The sequence below is a fragment of the Lepidochelys kempii genome, chromosome 8, assembly GCF_965140265.1.
Source record: "Lepidochelys kempii isolate rLepKem1 chromosome 8, rLepKem1.hap2, whole genome shotgun sequence".
Lineage (NCBI taxonomy): Eukaryota > Metazoa > Chordata > Testudines > Cheloniidae > Lepidochelys > Lepidochelys kempii.
Genome location: NC_133263.1, coordinates 79,883,880 through 79,899,789, shown reverse-complemented (window position 1 = coordinate 79,899,789; position 15,910 = coordinate 79,883,880). Strand labels below are relative to the sequence as shown.

At 43.0% G+C, this 15,910-nt stretch overlaps 1 protein-coding gene across 6 annotated transcripts in view; it reads right to left on the bottom strand.

The window, feature by feature from the left end:
* The window catches only part of TTLL7 (tubulin tyrosine ligase like 7), a 108,951-nt gene extending 94,651 nt beyond the window's left edge, over positions 1–14,300 (bottom strand). For 2 of the 6 annotated variants that reach the window (XR_012160433.1, XM_073357230.1), the window contains exon 1: positions 14,274–14,299. Coding sequence is in view for 4 of the 6 variants with exons in the window: in XM_073357230.1 (XP_073213331.1) it covers positions 14,274–14,285 (12 nt within the window). In the remaining 2 variants the exon portion in view is untranslated. Of the gene's footprint in view, positions 1–10,856; positions 10,989–14,273 lie in introns of those variants that run through there. The other 4 variants (XM_073357228.1, XM_073357225.1, XM_073357226.1 and 1 more) reach the window with 4 other exon arrangements.
* Between the last annotated feature and the right edge of the window lie 1,610 nt (positions 14,301–15,910).

The window sequence follows — 15,910 nt, the reverse complement described above, 5'->3', positions numbered from 1 at the left end:
TGTCTAAGTATTAGTACTGGTGTAAATGAGTGGAGAATTCTGAGTTGGTAGAGTTTTACATCTGCTTTGTACAGGTGTAAATGACCACCTATTCCATGGAGTTTCTGCTGCATGTTCTCTTTTAGAAGGAAGGGTTTGAGGCCCTGCATGACAAGCAAAACGCAAAGTCTCTAATCCCCATGAAACCTGAAGATTCATGAACACATCCCATGGATCCCAGAGTCTCCACAGATAGAACTTGACTAACTCAGCCATGCTCCCACAGACTTCCCTGAGAGTGCAAAGCATCCATCTCTCAACGTGGTGCAATTGTGGAGTAGCTAGATGACTTTTTGCTCAGATGTCCACCAGATTTAAATGGGAGCCTCCTTCCACATTCCATGATCCTCCCTTCCCTGCCTCATTCCCAGTTACCTGCACTTCTCTTCCCATTCACCAGCAGAATGCATTAGGCCCAAAATCACCAGAACTGGAATGTGTATTTTTAACTAGTCATACTACTCCCTCTGTCCAGCTCATTTTATAAATTATTTGAAAAGTTATTATTACTTTCAGAAAGTGTTAATTGCACTTTCATGCTTATTTTGCAGCATAATATTTAGCTCATAGACCATACAGGTGAGCATTCAACAAGATACTGAGATTAAAAGTGGCAAAGTATTATAATTAGCGAAAGATGAGAGTAATAAATACAAGAGGTATCAATCTGTGCAATCAAAAGTATGCCTTTTCCCAAATGGTTTTGTCTTGACCACAGAATTGCCACACAATCACAGCTCTTCATATTGTGGATTAGTGTACAATTACTGAGACATTAAATTTGGAGCAATGGACAAAAATCAGTCCAGTATTGCGCACACCGTAATGTATGATGAATGTGAGTCTGTGCTCATTTAAAGTCATCTTTATACCACTATGTAGTTGCATAATGATACAATATTTATGTAACAAGATACATAATATATGCTGTGAAGCACATGATAATAAGGGAATTGGTGAATTTGTTGTTGTAATAAATCACATTTTAAATCTAATAAAAGTCTTCTTTTTTAAAAATGCACATTTCCTAAAATGCCTTCATTATCATTTTACACTAACTTCTGCCGCAATAAATTCCAAAGTAGTGTTTGTTTAGAATTACATGATTACAGTAGTTTAGTTCATTATGGCCAACGAACAGAATGGTTAGTAACACTAAAGAGTAAATCAATTCAACAACAAACCATTATTTTAAATAACTACTGGAACCTGAAGGTATGCCTCTATCTATCTGTTTCCTGACTAGGGACTAAAATGCATTAAGAAGTTATTTCACTTAGCAACTTAATAACCTGCACTTACAGAAAAAAATTGTTTGCAACAGAAATAGGTAATGGAATGTAGCACTGCAGTTTACTGCTATTACTTATATTTTAGAGCTCTCTTTAATTATCCAGGTTCTATAGCTTCTATTATTTGAGGGGAAGAAGATAGATGATTATGCACCTGTTTCCTTAAACTTTTTACAGTGATTACTAAACACTGGACCAAAGCCATTCCTTGTGTAATTCCATTTACTAACTTTACTTTCTATAAAAAGTGATCATGTACTCATGTTGATGACAGTGATATTTAACAAAGCACGTTCCAGCATTACATTCTCACTTCAATTTTTGATGGGTTTTTGTTAACCTTTATTATATAGTTTCACAATAATCATTATGGTGCTGTAAGTTCTTTGGGGGAGAGAAAGTCTTTTTGCTCTGTGTTTGTACTGTGCCTACTACTACGGGCTCCTGATCCATGACTGCAGTTCCTAGGTGTTATCACAGTACAAGTAATTAATAATAATGTTCCATTTTATCTGTTTGCTATGGACAAATCTACAAGTCATAACCTAACTGAAGATGGCTGAAACTAAATCAGCCTTTTCTGGCTTGCCATTTATTCCATAAGTCATTGAACAAGTAACATAGCTGTGTATCCTACATTTAGGACCACAACAATTATCCCAACCTCAGTCAGTGAAATAAAGGGTGAACATTCAGAAACATGGCAACAGAAGAAAGCAAAGAAAAATAATTTTATTTAAAAAAGAATGATGAGAGTAAAAAGATGGTTTAGGAAACTTGTTATTCGATATGGAGTGTTTCTTCTCTAGGCTACTGGTTCACATCTGGACCAGGTTAACAGTAAGTAAAAAATCATGGCACCTACCAGCTGGTTGTTTATCTCAGTCCATTTCCCAGTCCACACAATTCAGTCCACATCACTTAAACCACCACAAAAATGGTCACCAAGTCCTGTTTTGGGCATTGTCAGAAGATAGTACAGTACAAAGGATAATGTGCTTGAGAATGACTTAATCTTTTACTCATTAGAAGTGTCCTCGGTGGAGGGACATAAGCAAGGCAACATGGGTAGGTGTGTACTGTGGATAAACAGAACTTCAGTATCTCAGGCTGTTAATGTTGTACCTTTTAAGGGGACTATATTTTCTTTAATAGTTTTCTATTTTCCACACAAGAGAAAGACAGTCTTCTACTATAGTTTATTTAATATGCTACTGCTTCTTTTCTCCTTTAGTTTCTTGTTGTCTTAACAGGTATCCAATTATTTAGTGTCCAACAATAGTAGCAGAGCACAGAAATACAATTGTTTGCATAAGCTATGTGAAATATTCATATGTAATATGATAGTGCTTTCTTAAAGGAGCTGTTGGAAGGCATGAGATGCACTGTCCTCAGATGGGGGCGTTCCACGACCACCACTCCCAAGAGAAGGAGATGGGTGGTGGTGGTCGGGGACTCTCTCCTCCGGGGGACTGAGTCATCTATCTGCCGCCCTGACCGGGAAAACCGAGACATCTGCTGCTTGCCGGGGGCTAAGATTCGCGATGTGACGGAGAGACTGCCGAGACTCATCAAGCCCTCGGATCGCTACCCCTTCCTGCTTCTCCACGTGGGCACCAATGATACTGCCAAGAATGACCTTGAGCGGATCACTGCGGACTATGTGGCTCTGGGAAGAAGGATAAAGGAGTTTGAGGCACAAGTGGTATTCTCGTCCATCCTCCCCGTGGAAGGAAAAGGCCTGGGTAGGGACCGTCAAATCGTGGAAGTCAACGAATGGCTATGCAGGTGGTGTCGGAGAGAAGGCTTTGGATTCTTTGACCATGGGATGGTGTTCCATGAAGGAGGAGTGCTGGGCAGAGACGGGCTCCACCTTACAATGAGAGGGAAGAGCATCTTTGCGAGCAGGCTGGCTAACCTAGTGAGGAGGGCTTTAAACTAGGTTCACCAGGGGAAGGAGACCAAAGCCCTGAGATAAGTGGGAAAGCGGGATACCGGGAGGAAGCACAGGCAGGAATGTCTGTGAGGGGAGGGCTCCTGCCTCATACTGAGAATGAGGGGCAATCAGCAGGTTATCTCAAGTGCTTATATACGAATGCACAAAGCCTTGGAAACAAGCAGGGAGAACTGGAGGTCCTGGTGATGTCAAGGAATTGTGACGTGATTGGAATAACAGAGACTTGGTGGGATAACTCACATGACTGGAGTACTGTCATGGATGGTTATAAACTGTTCAGGAAGGACAGGCAGGGCAGAAAAGGTGGGGGAGTAGCACTGTATGTAAGGGAGCAGTATGACTGCTCAGAGCTCCGGTATGAAACTGCAGAAAAACCTGAGTGTCCCTGGATTAAGTTTAGCAGTGTGAGCAACAAGAGTGATGTAGTGGTGGGAGTCTGCTATAGATACACCGGACCAGGGGGATGAGGTAGATGAGGCTTTCTTCCGGCAGCTCACGGAAGCTACTAGATCGCATGCCCTGATTCTCATGGGTGACTTTAATTTTCCTGATATCTGCTGGGAGAGCAATACAGCGGTGCATAGACAATCCAGGAAGTTTTTGGAAAGCGTAGGGGACAATTTCCTGGTGCAAGTGCTAGAGGAGCCAACTAGGGGGGGAGCTTTTCTTGACCTGCTGCTCACAAACCGGGAAGAATTAGTGGGGGAAGCAAAAGTGGATGGGAATCTGGGAGGCAGTGACCATGAGTTGGTTGAGTTCAGGATCCTGACAGGGAAGAAAGGTAAGCAGCAGGATACGGACCCTGGACTTCAGGAAAGCAGACTTCGACTCCCTCAGGGAACGGATGGGTAGGATCCCCTGGGGGACTAACATGAAGGGGAAAGGAGTCCAGGAGAGCTGGCTGTATTTCAAGGAATCCCTGTTGAGGTTACAGGGACAAACCATCCCGATGTGTCGAAAGAATAGTAAATATGGCAGGCAACCAGCTTGACTTAACGGTGAAATCCTAGCGGATCTGAAACATAAAAAAGAAGCTTACAAGAAGTGGAAGGTTGGACATATGACCAGGGAAGAGTATAAAAATATTGCTCGGGCATGTAGGAATGAAATCAGGAGGGCCAAATCGCACCTGGAGCTGCAGCTAGTGAGAGATGTCAAGAGTAACAAGAAGGGTTTCTTCAGGTATGTTGGCAACAAGAAGAAAGCCAAGGAAAGTGTGGGCCCCTTAATGAATGATGGAGGCAACCTAGTGACAGAGGATGTGGAAAAAGCTAATGTACTCAATGCTTTTTTTGCCTCTGTCTTCACGAACAAGGTCAGCTCCCAGACTGCTGCGCTGGGCATCACAACATGGGGAATAGATGGCCAGTCCTCTGTGGAGAAAGAGGTGGTTAGGGACTATTTAGAAAAGCTGGATGTGCACAAGTCCATGGGGCCGGACGAGTTGCATCCGAGAGTGCTAAAGGAATTGGCGGCTGTGATTGCAGAGCCATTGGCCATTATCTTTGAAAACTCGTGGCGAACGGGGGAAGTCCCGGATGACTGGAAAAAGGCTAATGTAGCGCCAATCTTTAAAAAAGCGAAGAAGGAGGATCCTGGGAACTACAGGCCAGTCAGCCTCACCTCAGTCCCTGGAAAAATCATGGAGCAGGTCCTCAAAGTATCAATCCTGAAGCACTTCCTTCAATATGGATTCACCAAGAGAAGGTCATGCCTGACTAATCTAATCGCCTTCTATGATGAGATTACTGGTTCTGTGGATGAAGGGAAAGCAGTGGATGTATTGTTTCTTGACTTTAGCAAAGCCTTTGACACGGTCTCCCACAGTATTCTTGTCAGCAAGTTAAAGAAGTGTGGGCTGGATGAATGCACTATAAGGTGGGTAGAAAGCTGGCTAGATTGTCGGGCTCAACGGGTAGTGATCAATGGCTCCATGTCTAGTTGGCAGCCGGTGTCAAGTGGAGTGCCCCAGGGGTTGGTTTTGTTCAATATCTTCATAAATGATCTGGAGGATGGTGTGGATTGCACTCTCAGCAAATTTGCGGATGATACTAAACTGGGAGGAGTGGTAGATACGCTGGAGGGCAGGGATAGGATACAGAGGGACCTAGACAAATTGGAGGATTGGGCCAAAAGAAATCTGATGAGGTTCAATAAGGATAAGTGCAGAGTCCTGCACTTAGGACGGAAGAACCCAATGCACAGCTACAGACTAGGGACCGAATGGCTAGGCAGCAGTTCCGAGGAAAAGGACCTAGGGGTGACAGTGGACGAGAAGCTGGATATGAGTCAGCAGTGTGCCCTTGTTGCCAGGAAGGCCAATGGCATTTTGGGATGTATAAGTAGGGGCATAGCAAGCAGATCGAGGGACGTGATCATCCCCCTCTATTCAACATTGGTGAGGCCTCATCTGGAGTACTGTGTCCAGTTTTGGGCCCCACACTACAAGAAGGATGTGGATAAATTGGAGAGAGTCCAGCGAAAGGCAACAAAAATGATTAGGGGTCTGGAACACATGACTTATGAGGAGAGGCTGAGGGAACTGGGATTGTTTAGTCTGCAGAAGAGAAGAATGAGGGGGGATTTGATAGCTGCTTTCAACTACCTGAGAGGTGGTTCCAGAGAGGATGGTTCTAGACTATTCTCAGTGGTAGAAGAGGACAGGACACGGAGTAATGGTCTCAAGTTGCAGCGGGAGAGGTTTAGGTTGGATATTAGGAAAAACTTTTTCACTAGGAGGGTGGTGAAACACTGGAATGCGTTACCTAGGGAGGTGGTAGAATCTCCTTCCTTAGAAGTTTTTAAGGTCAGGCTTGACAAAGCCCTGACTGGGATGATTTAATTGGGGATTGGTCCTGCTTTGAGCAGGAGGTTGGACTAGATGACCTCCTGAGGTCCCTTCCAACCCTGATATTCTATGATTCTATGATTCTAAGAAGAAATGTATTCTACCTAAAATTATGGTTTCTCATACTAAGTCACCAATCTAGAGGATACTTCTGGGTCTGGTCTGCCCGCACTTCAGACAGAAGTAGCAGCCTGAAGAATTTTGACCCCATGGTCAGTTTGTAGGCAGGAAGTGGTTCAATCCCAGCATCTTCCAAAACCAATATTGTTTGAAACGCACATTAAGCTGTGGACAGGTCTGATGCATAACTGAGAGATGAATGGGTCACAAACAGGAAGGTGTAATAATATGTTTCTGAAATAAAATGCACTGAACAGTGTTGCCAACTCATAATTTTATCATGGGTCTCAATATTTGATGCTTAGAGTCCGAACTGCTGGAGCCATGTTATTACATAAGAATCTCTGTTTCATTTTGTCTTCTCCCTCACCCTTCCATTTCCCCACCCCTCATTTTATTAACTTAAGAGAAAAGAAAAGTTTCTCACCCTCATGGTTAGAGAGAAAAGCTGGAAAATGTGAACCCATAAGGCTCAAAAAACAAAGCAAAATATAAAGGACCCAAAATTTATTTTTTTAAATCTTCATTTTTAAGGGGGCTGACTCACGATTTTTCAATGATTTGTAATTGGAGTAGTAGTTGATAATAATACTGATGTAAGATCACATTATGCTACTGCAGAATGTCTATATTAAGGAGTGCACAGAATTGTAATCAATGTCCTTAATGTAAATAAGGCCATAGCTGAAGTTCCAATTGAGTCCCTATTTTAAGCACATTTTGCCACATACTGTCCCCTGCCCTCCATTTTTTAAAAAGAAAAAAAAAATCGGATTCAAAATGAATAAGTTACATTTGGGATCAAGGTGGAATTAAACAAAGGGGTCTCTGTTTTCTGATTTTATCAGAGTACAAAAAAACCCCGCACTAATTAACATAAGAACATAAGAACGGCCATACTGAGTCAGATGAATGGTCTGTCTAGCCCAGTATCCTGTCTTCCAACATTAACCAATTCCAGATGTTTCAAAGGGAGTGAACAGAACAGGGCAATTATCAAGTGATCCATCCCCTGCTGTCCAGTTCCAGCATCTGGCAGTCAGCGGCTTAGGGCCTCCCATAAAATGGGGTTGCAACACTGTACATCTTGGCTAATACCACTGATGATTTATTTATTTATTTTGCCAATTTTATAGCAAAAAATGAAAAGGAGAAAGATAAACCTACTTTACTGGACTCTTCTGGTTGAGATCCTGTGCACAAGTCCAAAGATTAGTTAATTACATTCCAATTATAAAACTGATTAATATTGTAACACTAATGTAAAAATAGCTCATTGGTTCCAACAAGCTTGAAGGGGGCCACCTAGTGTCTGCAGAGAAAAGGCTGGAGAGCATCCCCATAACAAGCCTCTTAAACTTTGAAGGGAGGGAGGATTAGGGGACCCCCAAAGAGCCTCCTAATGCTTATGGGGATCCCATTAGCCTCCAAATGCCTGCAGCTTGGATTTTGAAAGGTCCCTTCTACCCTGCCCCCAAGCCAGCTTGCTAAGAATCAAGATTAACATGGAGCTCACAAGCCTCCAAACCTTGTGGTTGGGAAGACCCTGATCAGCCTCTTAAATTTTGACAGATTGGATGCACTTGTACAGGTGTAGTGAACTTCCCTAACATTTTCAGAAATGGGCTCCCTGCATGTGGGCCTCAGGAGGTACACAGGAATGGAAGGAGCCATGCCCTACCACATTTGCTTTGCTTTCTCAAGTCTCTTCCCCATCCAGGAGACCTAATAAGGTGCCCAAAAAGGGATCCCTTCTCTTGCATAGTTCCCAAGATTATCAGGAGTGGAAGATCCACTCCTACAGATTTCAGGAAGTTAGCAAGGAGGAAAATGAGCCCTCTCTACCTCAATACCTGCTTTCCCTACTCCCATTTTAGAACTATTTAAAAAACTAAGGGACTTGCAGACAAAAACAACTTTAAGGTGAAGTTAAGGCAGAGCATACATATCTAAGAGTAAATCTCCCTATAATAATGTGGCCATTTGTAAAACCACTCCATTAAAAAGCAAGGAAATTCAAAGTTAAAGTTGGACTTACAAGAAACCCAGACATCTGAAAGCATGGACTTACATGGGTATGATACCCAGACTACCTTATCTCTGCCTTTGAGGCAATGCACTTAAAAAAAAAACACCTAAAATGTATACTACCTTATCCATCAATAATAGAGACCTTCATCTTAACAGTGATCATAAGAACAAGAATGCCTCATTATTAATCAATGATTGTACCACGTCTGGTCTTTTTTAAGACAACCCACAAGAAACAGAATACTTTGATGTTTTTTCAATCAGGAATGTATTCGTTCATTCCTTTTTAAGAGCCTGATCCAAAGCCCTTTGTGTATCCTATTTTATAATATAGATTCAATCAAAGACTCACATTTAACAAGAAATTGTGGCTCAATCCTGGCGACAATAATGACTGGTAGTAAGCACTGCATTCAGTAGTATGCATTAAGCATCCACATCTCATCCTCAATATTTACTATGTCTTTCACTGCTAGCAAATATAAAGATCTTCGAAAAAAACTTAAATATATAATCGATTACAAGATGATTTATTATCCCACCATTTGTGACTTGTTCTTCTTTCTCGGCTTCAGACATGGCCATAGCTTATTCTGTGTTTCCAATTCTAACATTACTGGCTTTGGAAGATGCTGGGAGTCAACCACTTCCTGCCTACTAGTTGAGCATGGGCTCCAAAATTCTTCAGCCTGCTGCCTCTGTCCGCATTTCTAGCAGATTGGACCCAGTAGCATTTTCTAGACTGGTGATGTCCTTATTATTTATTATTTGTGTTACTTTCATGCTCAGGAGCCCTAATCCTGAACCAGGACCCCATTGCACTAGCAATGTGAGAACCCATAGTTATAGGTAAGAATACACTTCTTTAAGAAGCATCTAGAATATCATATATTATTTTCTGAAAACAATTTTATTTCTCTGCTCTGGTATATTTTTAATAGTGCATCATTGTCCTATCTCTGCAAATAATACTTTCAGATGCTGCTTTCATGAACATGAAGTTGCTGACAATACCCTTTTTTGCAATGTGGCAGAGACCCTGGTAGAAAACAGCCTTCTGTGTTTGTCCTATGAAGTGCTATTTTGAGCCTATTCTATTCCTGTAGGAAACCTTTACCCTGGAAATTAGACAAGGCACAAAGCATCTTGTACAGTCATTCTGCACATTTTGATATATTCTCTAGAATCCATGCTTTTCCCCCCTTCCCTTGAGAAGGAATTTTTGATCTCCTGACTGTGAAGATAGCCCTTCCAATGAAGTGCTGCTAAGAAATACAGTATCAAGCACTGGTTTTATTATAAGGAGCAACAGTGCCTAAATTAGGTTTTTACTTTGCAAATACATATCAAAGATACACACACAAAAGTCTCACATTTGTTTGGTGGAATCTAATAATACAAATGTTTGATGACAAAGTTCAAATATATATTTAGGTTATCAGGTATATTGCTTAAACTGATGTGCAGTTTAAGACCATATGAATTACAAAAAGAAGCTTTACAGACGACAGATGTTGGTCTACCAGCAGGAAGCTGATAAAGAAGTTCTCTTTCATGTCCGTGGATTTCATTTGTTCTGAATTTGAGCATTCACTAAATACTACTGCTAAGAAATGACCCCACCGTAACCTCGCCCTTCTCTGCAGAGACCTAGTTGGGCACTCTAATATAACTTACATACGCTATTTTTAAATGGACTTCCATCCACACACACATCAGTAACGAGTAAATTTTATTCTGAAAACCAGCTGATTTGTTAAAAATACAGTATGCTCACAGACAAAAAGATGTGCTTGCTCATCATTCTTCAGGTGAAATGACAATCCTTAGATGTTCTAACATAAATTATTAAATCAGCTGCATTTATGAAGCTCTTCATAACAGTCTAAACTGACCAGAAGCATTTGCTGCATCCCATTTGGGGCTCAATCCTGAAACCACCACCTGTGCCAGTGAGATCAATCATATTATCATGTAAGTCATTATTTGTGAGAAAAAGGATTACTGGACGGGGGCCTTCTTTGGAGCATTTTTTACATAAGTTGTACTCTAACTCTTAACACAGCCAAATAGCAGGAGAGAGAGAGAAAAAAACCTGAATAGGCAGAGTCTCCCTCTCCCTTCTCCCCAGCAGCCGCAAAGGCTAATATTACACCTCTGTGGGGAGAAGACCCTACCTGCGCATCACATATAAGCATAAAAGGAGAGAGGGTGAATAAGCACCTTTGACTTTGTGTCCTTTCTCTCCTGGGTAACTGAAAGGGCCCCTTCTGATGTCCGTCCTCCCCTGGAACGACCTCCACCTCCTCCTCCCCGTGGCTGGCAGGGAATGATGCTGAATCACGATCAGCAGCTGTTCCGCATCTGGCGTCTCCCTTGGACGCCCATCTCCCCGCAGCAGAGGCTTCGCACCCCTGCACCTTTGCAACCACAGGAGAGCTGGGAGGAGGGGACGGTTCAGGGGTCTCTGGGTAGAACCACCCCACCCGGCTGCTACAGCCGCCCCGCGCTGCGCCCGGGAGCGGGGTGAAGGGCAGTGGGGAGGGCCCGCGATTCACTGGTTTCTTACCTGAACCTTGAGGCTGAGGGCCCCCCCTACACTCCGGGGCTCTGCAGGGTCGCTGCGCTGCGCCAGCCCGCCTGCGCTCGGGCCGGCGTCTGGGGTCCCTCCCCGGCCAGCAGCACCTGCCCCGGAGCCCGCCCAGGCTGGACGCTGGAGGCAGCAGCAGCAGGCGGGGACAACTGGGCTGCCGGAGCAAACCATTCGCGGGCGAGGGGGTGGCGGAGACGGGCTGGCGGGGCCGGTGGGTGCGCGAGGCAGCCGGCGGTGGCCCCCGAAGGGCGGGCGAGGGCTGCGGAGCGGGCCCCGCGGCCGGGACGTGTCTCAACTCCCCCGCCGCACCGGCTAGCGGGACCCCTCGGATGCTAGCGCTGTTGCCCCCTCCCCCCGCGCCGGGCTGCTCCATACGGAGTAGCTCGCCCCATCACTGCTCTTCCCCCGGACCCGTGCGCCAAGCAAAGCAAAACTGATCGGGGGTGGGAACCTTCCCATTAGGATGTGATCTGCCTGTAGGTCAGTGGCTCTCACCAAGGGCACAGGGACCCCTGGGGGTACGCAGGTGATGGCAAGGGTTCAGGCAAGATAGACATGACGTGCCTGTAGACTTTGTTGTTTTAAAATCCTTTCCCCTCAATACTTTGTTCCTACTGTTAAAGTAAACAATACTCTGGTTCTAAGAAGGCTGTCTGGTCACTACAAGACACCGCTGGTTGCAGACGGCCGACGGGAAGAATTGCAGGTGCCAAGCCCAGTTGGATATGCTGGGTAAACACAGTGAATACACCAGGTACCATAGCCCAGGGCCTGGTCTAAAAGTGGGAGACTTGTGGAATTCCACCCCAGGAGAGCTAAAGGCACGAGACCTGAGAGAACGCTCCGAGGCAGACCAAGAAAGGGGGAAAGTTGCAGCTAGCCCTGCAGCAGTGACAACTTCATCTCTCAGTTGCCCATCTGTAAAACGTATGAGTGTTGTGACAAATTCATTTATATTTATGAGATGCTGAGCTACCATAAGAATGCAGCCATACAAGAATATGCAAGATAGGTAGACTGGAAATTTATTGCAAAGAGTTGCCCCTTGACTGCAGGGTGGAAATCAGAACAAGAGTCAGGGGGTAAGAAGGGGGGTGCAATGCTGGAGTGAGGCTGGGTGCCAGACAGGGTCTAGGCTAAAGCAAGACTGGGACAGGACTGGAATGGGCTCAGGCAAGGCTGAGATCGCCTAACTTAGGTCATAGTAGTATATGGGAGACGACTTCAAACAAGAAGAACCCTCACAATAAAATTTCTAATTTCTAATGATTTAAGAAAATTATTGTTGCCCCCTTTTGACTTGAGTAGCTAGTCAGTGTTCAGGGCTATGAATGGGAGTAGAAATTGATGGTGGAGACTGGTATTTTGTTTGATGCATTTTTGTTTATTTACTAGGCATGTACAAATCCTACTTCTGTGAACATGGGAGGAACCAAAGGCCAACACAGTAGTTTCTTAGCTTACCACCCCCCAACTCCCCTCATGCCTCTTTAGTCAGCCCAGACCCAAAAGCTCTCTCTGCCTTCTTCCAGGGCCACACCCTGGTTACAGCCTTTTGTTTTGATTTCTTCAGGTTTTCTGTCACTTTCTAGTTCTGTCTTTTACGTTCTCTCTCCCCCTCCTCCCAACAATACTCAGTTCAAGCCCCCTACCCACACAGTTTAAAACTCCTAGTGGGGTCACAGCACTTTTATCTTAGGTGGAGGTTTGTGATTAATTTATCCTTACAGTTATGTTAATTGGCAGGTGTTCTCATATCCGTCAATTTCAATCGGGTTTCAACTCAATCCATAACAAGGTTTCACCTGGATCATAACATTATTCTTGTATCACAATCTACCTTTGTTTTTGGTGTCATAGATTTGCATTACATTACCTAATAAGGCAACAAATATTACAGACTAAAGTATAACACCCATATTCTGAATAATTTTCTGCTTCTGAACAACTATTTTCCTTTTTACAAAACACCATTATGTAACCTAGACATAGCTCAAAATTACCCTTGTGAGCCGGAGCTCTCAGAGATGTAAGTTCTGTATTGCAGATTCTTATATTTTCTAGCATTGTCTGATCCCCCCAAAATGAAAGATTTCAAAAGCATCAACTTTGCTCAAATTTTACCCCAAAATATTGATTCTGAGCTAAGAACCTATAATTGAAGTTCAGCCTACAAGAATTCTGTTTTCAAAGATATAAAACCCTGGAAATAGTGCAGTTAGGAAAGTCACTACACAATCCTAAATATCCACCACAAATGAAGTACTGTAACAGGCAGAGTTAATAAACCTGTCTCTTATAACCAAGTAGATTTCATTACCACCTTGATTGTTTATACAACAAAAGCAACAACATTTTTTAGGCTTGACACGGTACATAAGAACGGCTCTACTGGGTCAGACCAAAGGTCCAACTAGCCCAGTATCCTGTCTTCTGACAGTGGCCAATGCCAGGTGCCCCAGAGGGAATGAACAGAACCGGTAATCACCAAGTGATCCACCCCCTGTCAAGGTATGTCAGACTTGGATGGGAAACTTCCATATTCTATATGGAAAGGTAATCATTTCTTGACATCATAAGCACATGTTCTACTTAGTTCTTTCCTGGTTATCATCAAATACATTTAATATAAATGTGCTGAGTTAACTTTATACTTGCAGAATGGACTTGACTTACATCTGTAATTGAAAATCAAAAACTTTATCTGAAAAAGTTGAATACAATGCAGCATTTTTTAAAATTCCTGTTCAGTTGTTCTTGTACTGATGTGCACTAACATTAGCTGCTCACTGGGAAGGGAAATGCTAGTTGCACCTTATTTATCAGGCACAGCAGATGAGAGTATCACTAGTGTTAGTGCACTGGAAGATGTTTGTGAAACTGTTTTGGTGTGTATTTGAGATTTCAGTTTTATCTGTGCTCTGTACCAGAATAAAAAATGAAATAAAAAGAATAAGTGTATAAGTAATTGGTTAAAGGACTTTTGATGCATTAATTAAGTTGTGAATTCTAACCCACATCATTGGTTTTATTTAGGCATTTAAAAATACAACTCAAATTTACAAACCTTAGTTAAAAATTGTTGTGTGTTAAACAGAACTATAAGTAAGATTTACATTTTACAGTGATGAAGATATTGTGAATATCCTGGAACAAAGGGACAGATCCTCAGCTAGTATAATAGAGCTATGTTGATTTATGCTAGCCGGAGATCTGGCCCACAGATGCATAGGAAGGCAAGTTTTATGGAACATGGACCAAACATTTTACATTCCAATGTCTTATTCATGTCTGTGAACAGTGACATAAAAAGGAACCCTGTCTCTGTAAAAGCATACTACACAACAACTTACTCCAAAATCCCATAAAGAAACAATATTTAAGATCAAATACCTTATTTTGCATAACAGGCACGTTTTCTTGATAGCAGAATCTTCTTCACCTTAAAGAGTGAGAAAGCAATGTAGAAAATCTTACAAACTTGTCATATAAAAATCTGAAGGAATCAAGCTAATTTTTCTGGCATCGCTCCTGGTGTTCTGCATCTGCTTTGAAAAACAAACAAACAAACAAAAAACCCACATGATTAAAAGCATGAGAAAAATGTAATGTTTTTCTTTGTGTATCACATACTGGCTATCTATAAAATGGCAAAAATTAATTCTACACAAACCTTTTCCTTTACCAAAAATTTCTAAAGAAAGCCTCAATCTGAATATGCTGCTAACCTTCCATATCCATTGAAGGTACAAGTGAGCAATTTTTTATAGTAATTGAATGTTTTCTTTCAATATTTTCACACAATTTTGCATTTTCAATATTTTTAAAGAATTGCAGAACGGAAAAGATGTATTTGGTCATCCAGTGCATCTTCCTACCTGTTTAGGATTGGTTCTTACAGTATATTTACTGATGCATTATCCAACATAGTTTTCAATTTCTCAAGCAGTGGAACTTCTGCTTCTTCCCTAACCTAATCAATCTTGCTGTAGTATTCATCCTACATAAATCAAAACAATGTACATTTTTAAAAAGTAGAAATTAACTCTTTAGATTTTTCTTTAAAGAGAAATATATTGAATGTGGAGGAGTGAGAAATTTTCATTCCCAAATATCTCTTCAGCTGCTGGAAGAGGGAGGTAAGGCATATTCACAATTAATAAAATATAGAATTGTAGGACTGAAAGGGACATTGAGAGGTCTTCTTGTCCAGTTCCCTGTACTCAAGGCAGGACTAAGTATTATCTAGATCATCCCTCACACGTGTTTGTCTAAATTGCTCTTAAAAACTGCCAATGACTGAGATTCCACAACCTCCCTGGGCAATTTATTCCTAATGCCCAGCCTAAACTGCCCTTGCTGCAATTTAAGCCCACTGCTTCTTGTTCTGTCCTTTCTAGGCAGTCATTTTCCATTTTGTATGTATGCAACTGATTGTTCCTGCCTAAGTAGAGTACTTTGCATTTGTCATTATTGAATTTCATCCTATTTACTTCAGACCACTTCTCCGGTTTGTCCAGATCATTTTTAATATTAATCCTATCCTCCAAAGCACTTGCAATGCCTCAGAGCTTGGTATCGTCTGCAAATTTTGTAAGTGTACCCCTTTTTGCCATTATCTAAATCAGGGGTCAGCAACCTATGGCACATGTGCCAAAGACGGCACGCGAGCCGATTTTTAATGGCACGCTGCTGCCTGCCGAGTCCCAGCCACCAGCCCTGCTCAGCCCGCTGCCGAACCCACGCTGGGACCCCCACAGGCAGCAGCGTGCCATTAAAAATCCTGCCCGCCCCGTCTGCTCTTCTCCGCGCCCTCCGGCCACTGGCTGCTGCTGCAGAGCAGGCAAGCTCCCCCTTCCCCACCTCTCGCCTCCCCCCCCCCCCCCCCGCTGCATTCCTGTCCCTCCTCCTCTCCCTCCCTGCTGCCGATCAGCTGATGGCCCTTGCAAGGGAGGGGGAGAAGCGGAGCTGCAGCATGCTCGCTGCTCCGCGGAGGAAGCGGAGAAGAGGTGGGGACGGGGCCTTGGGGA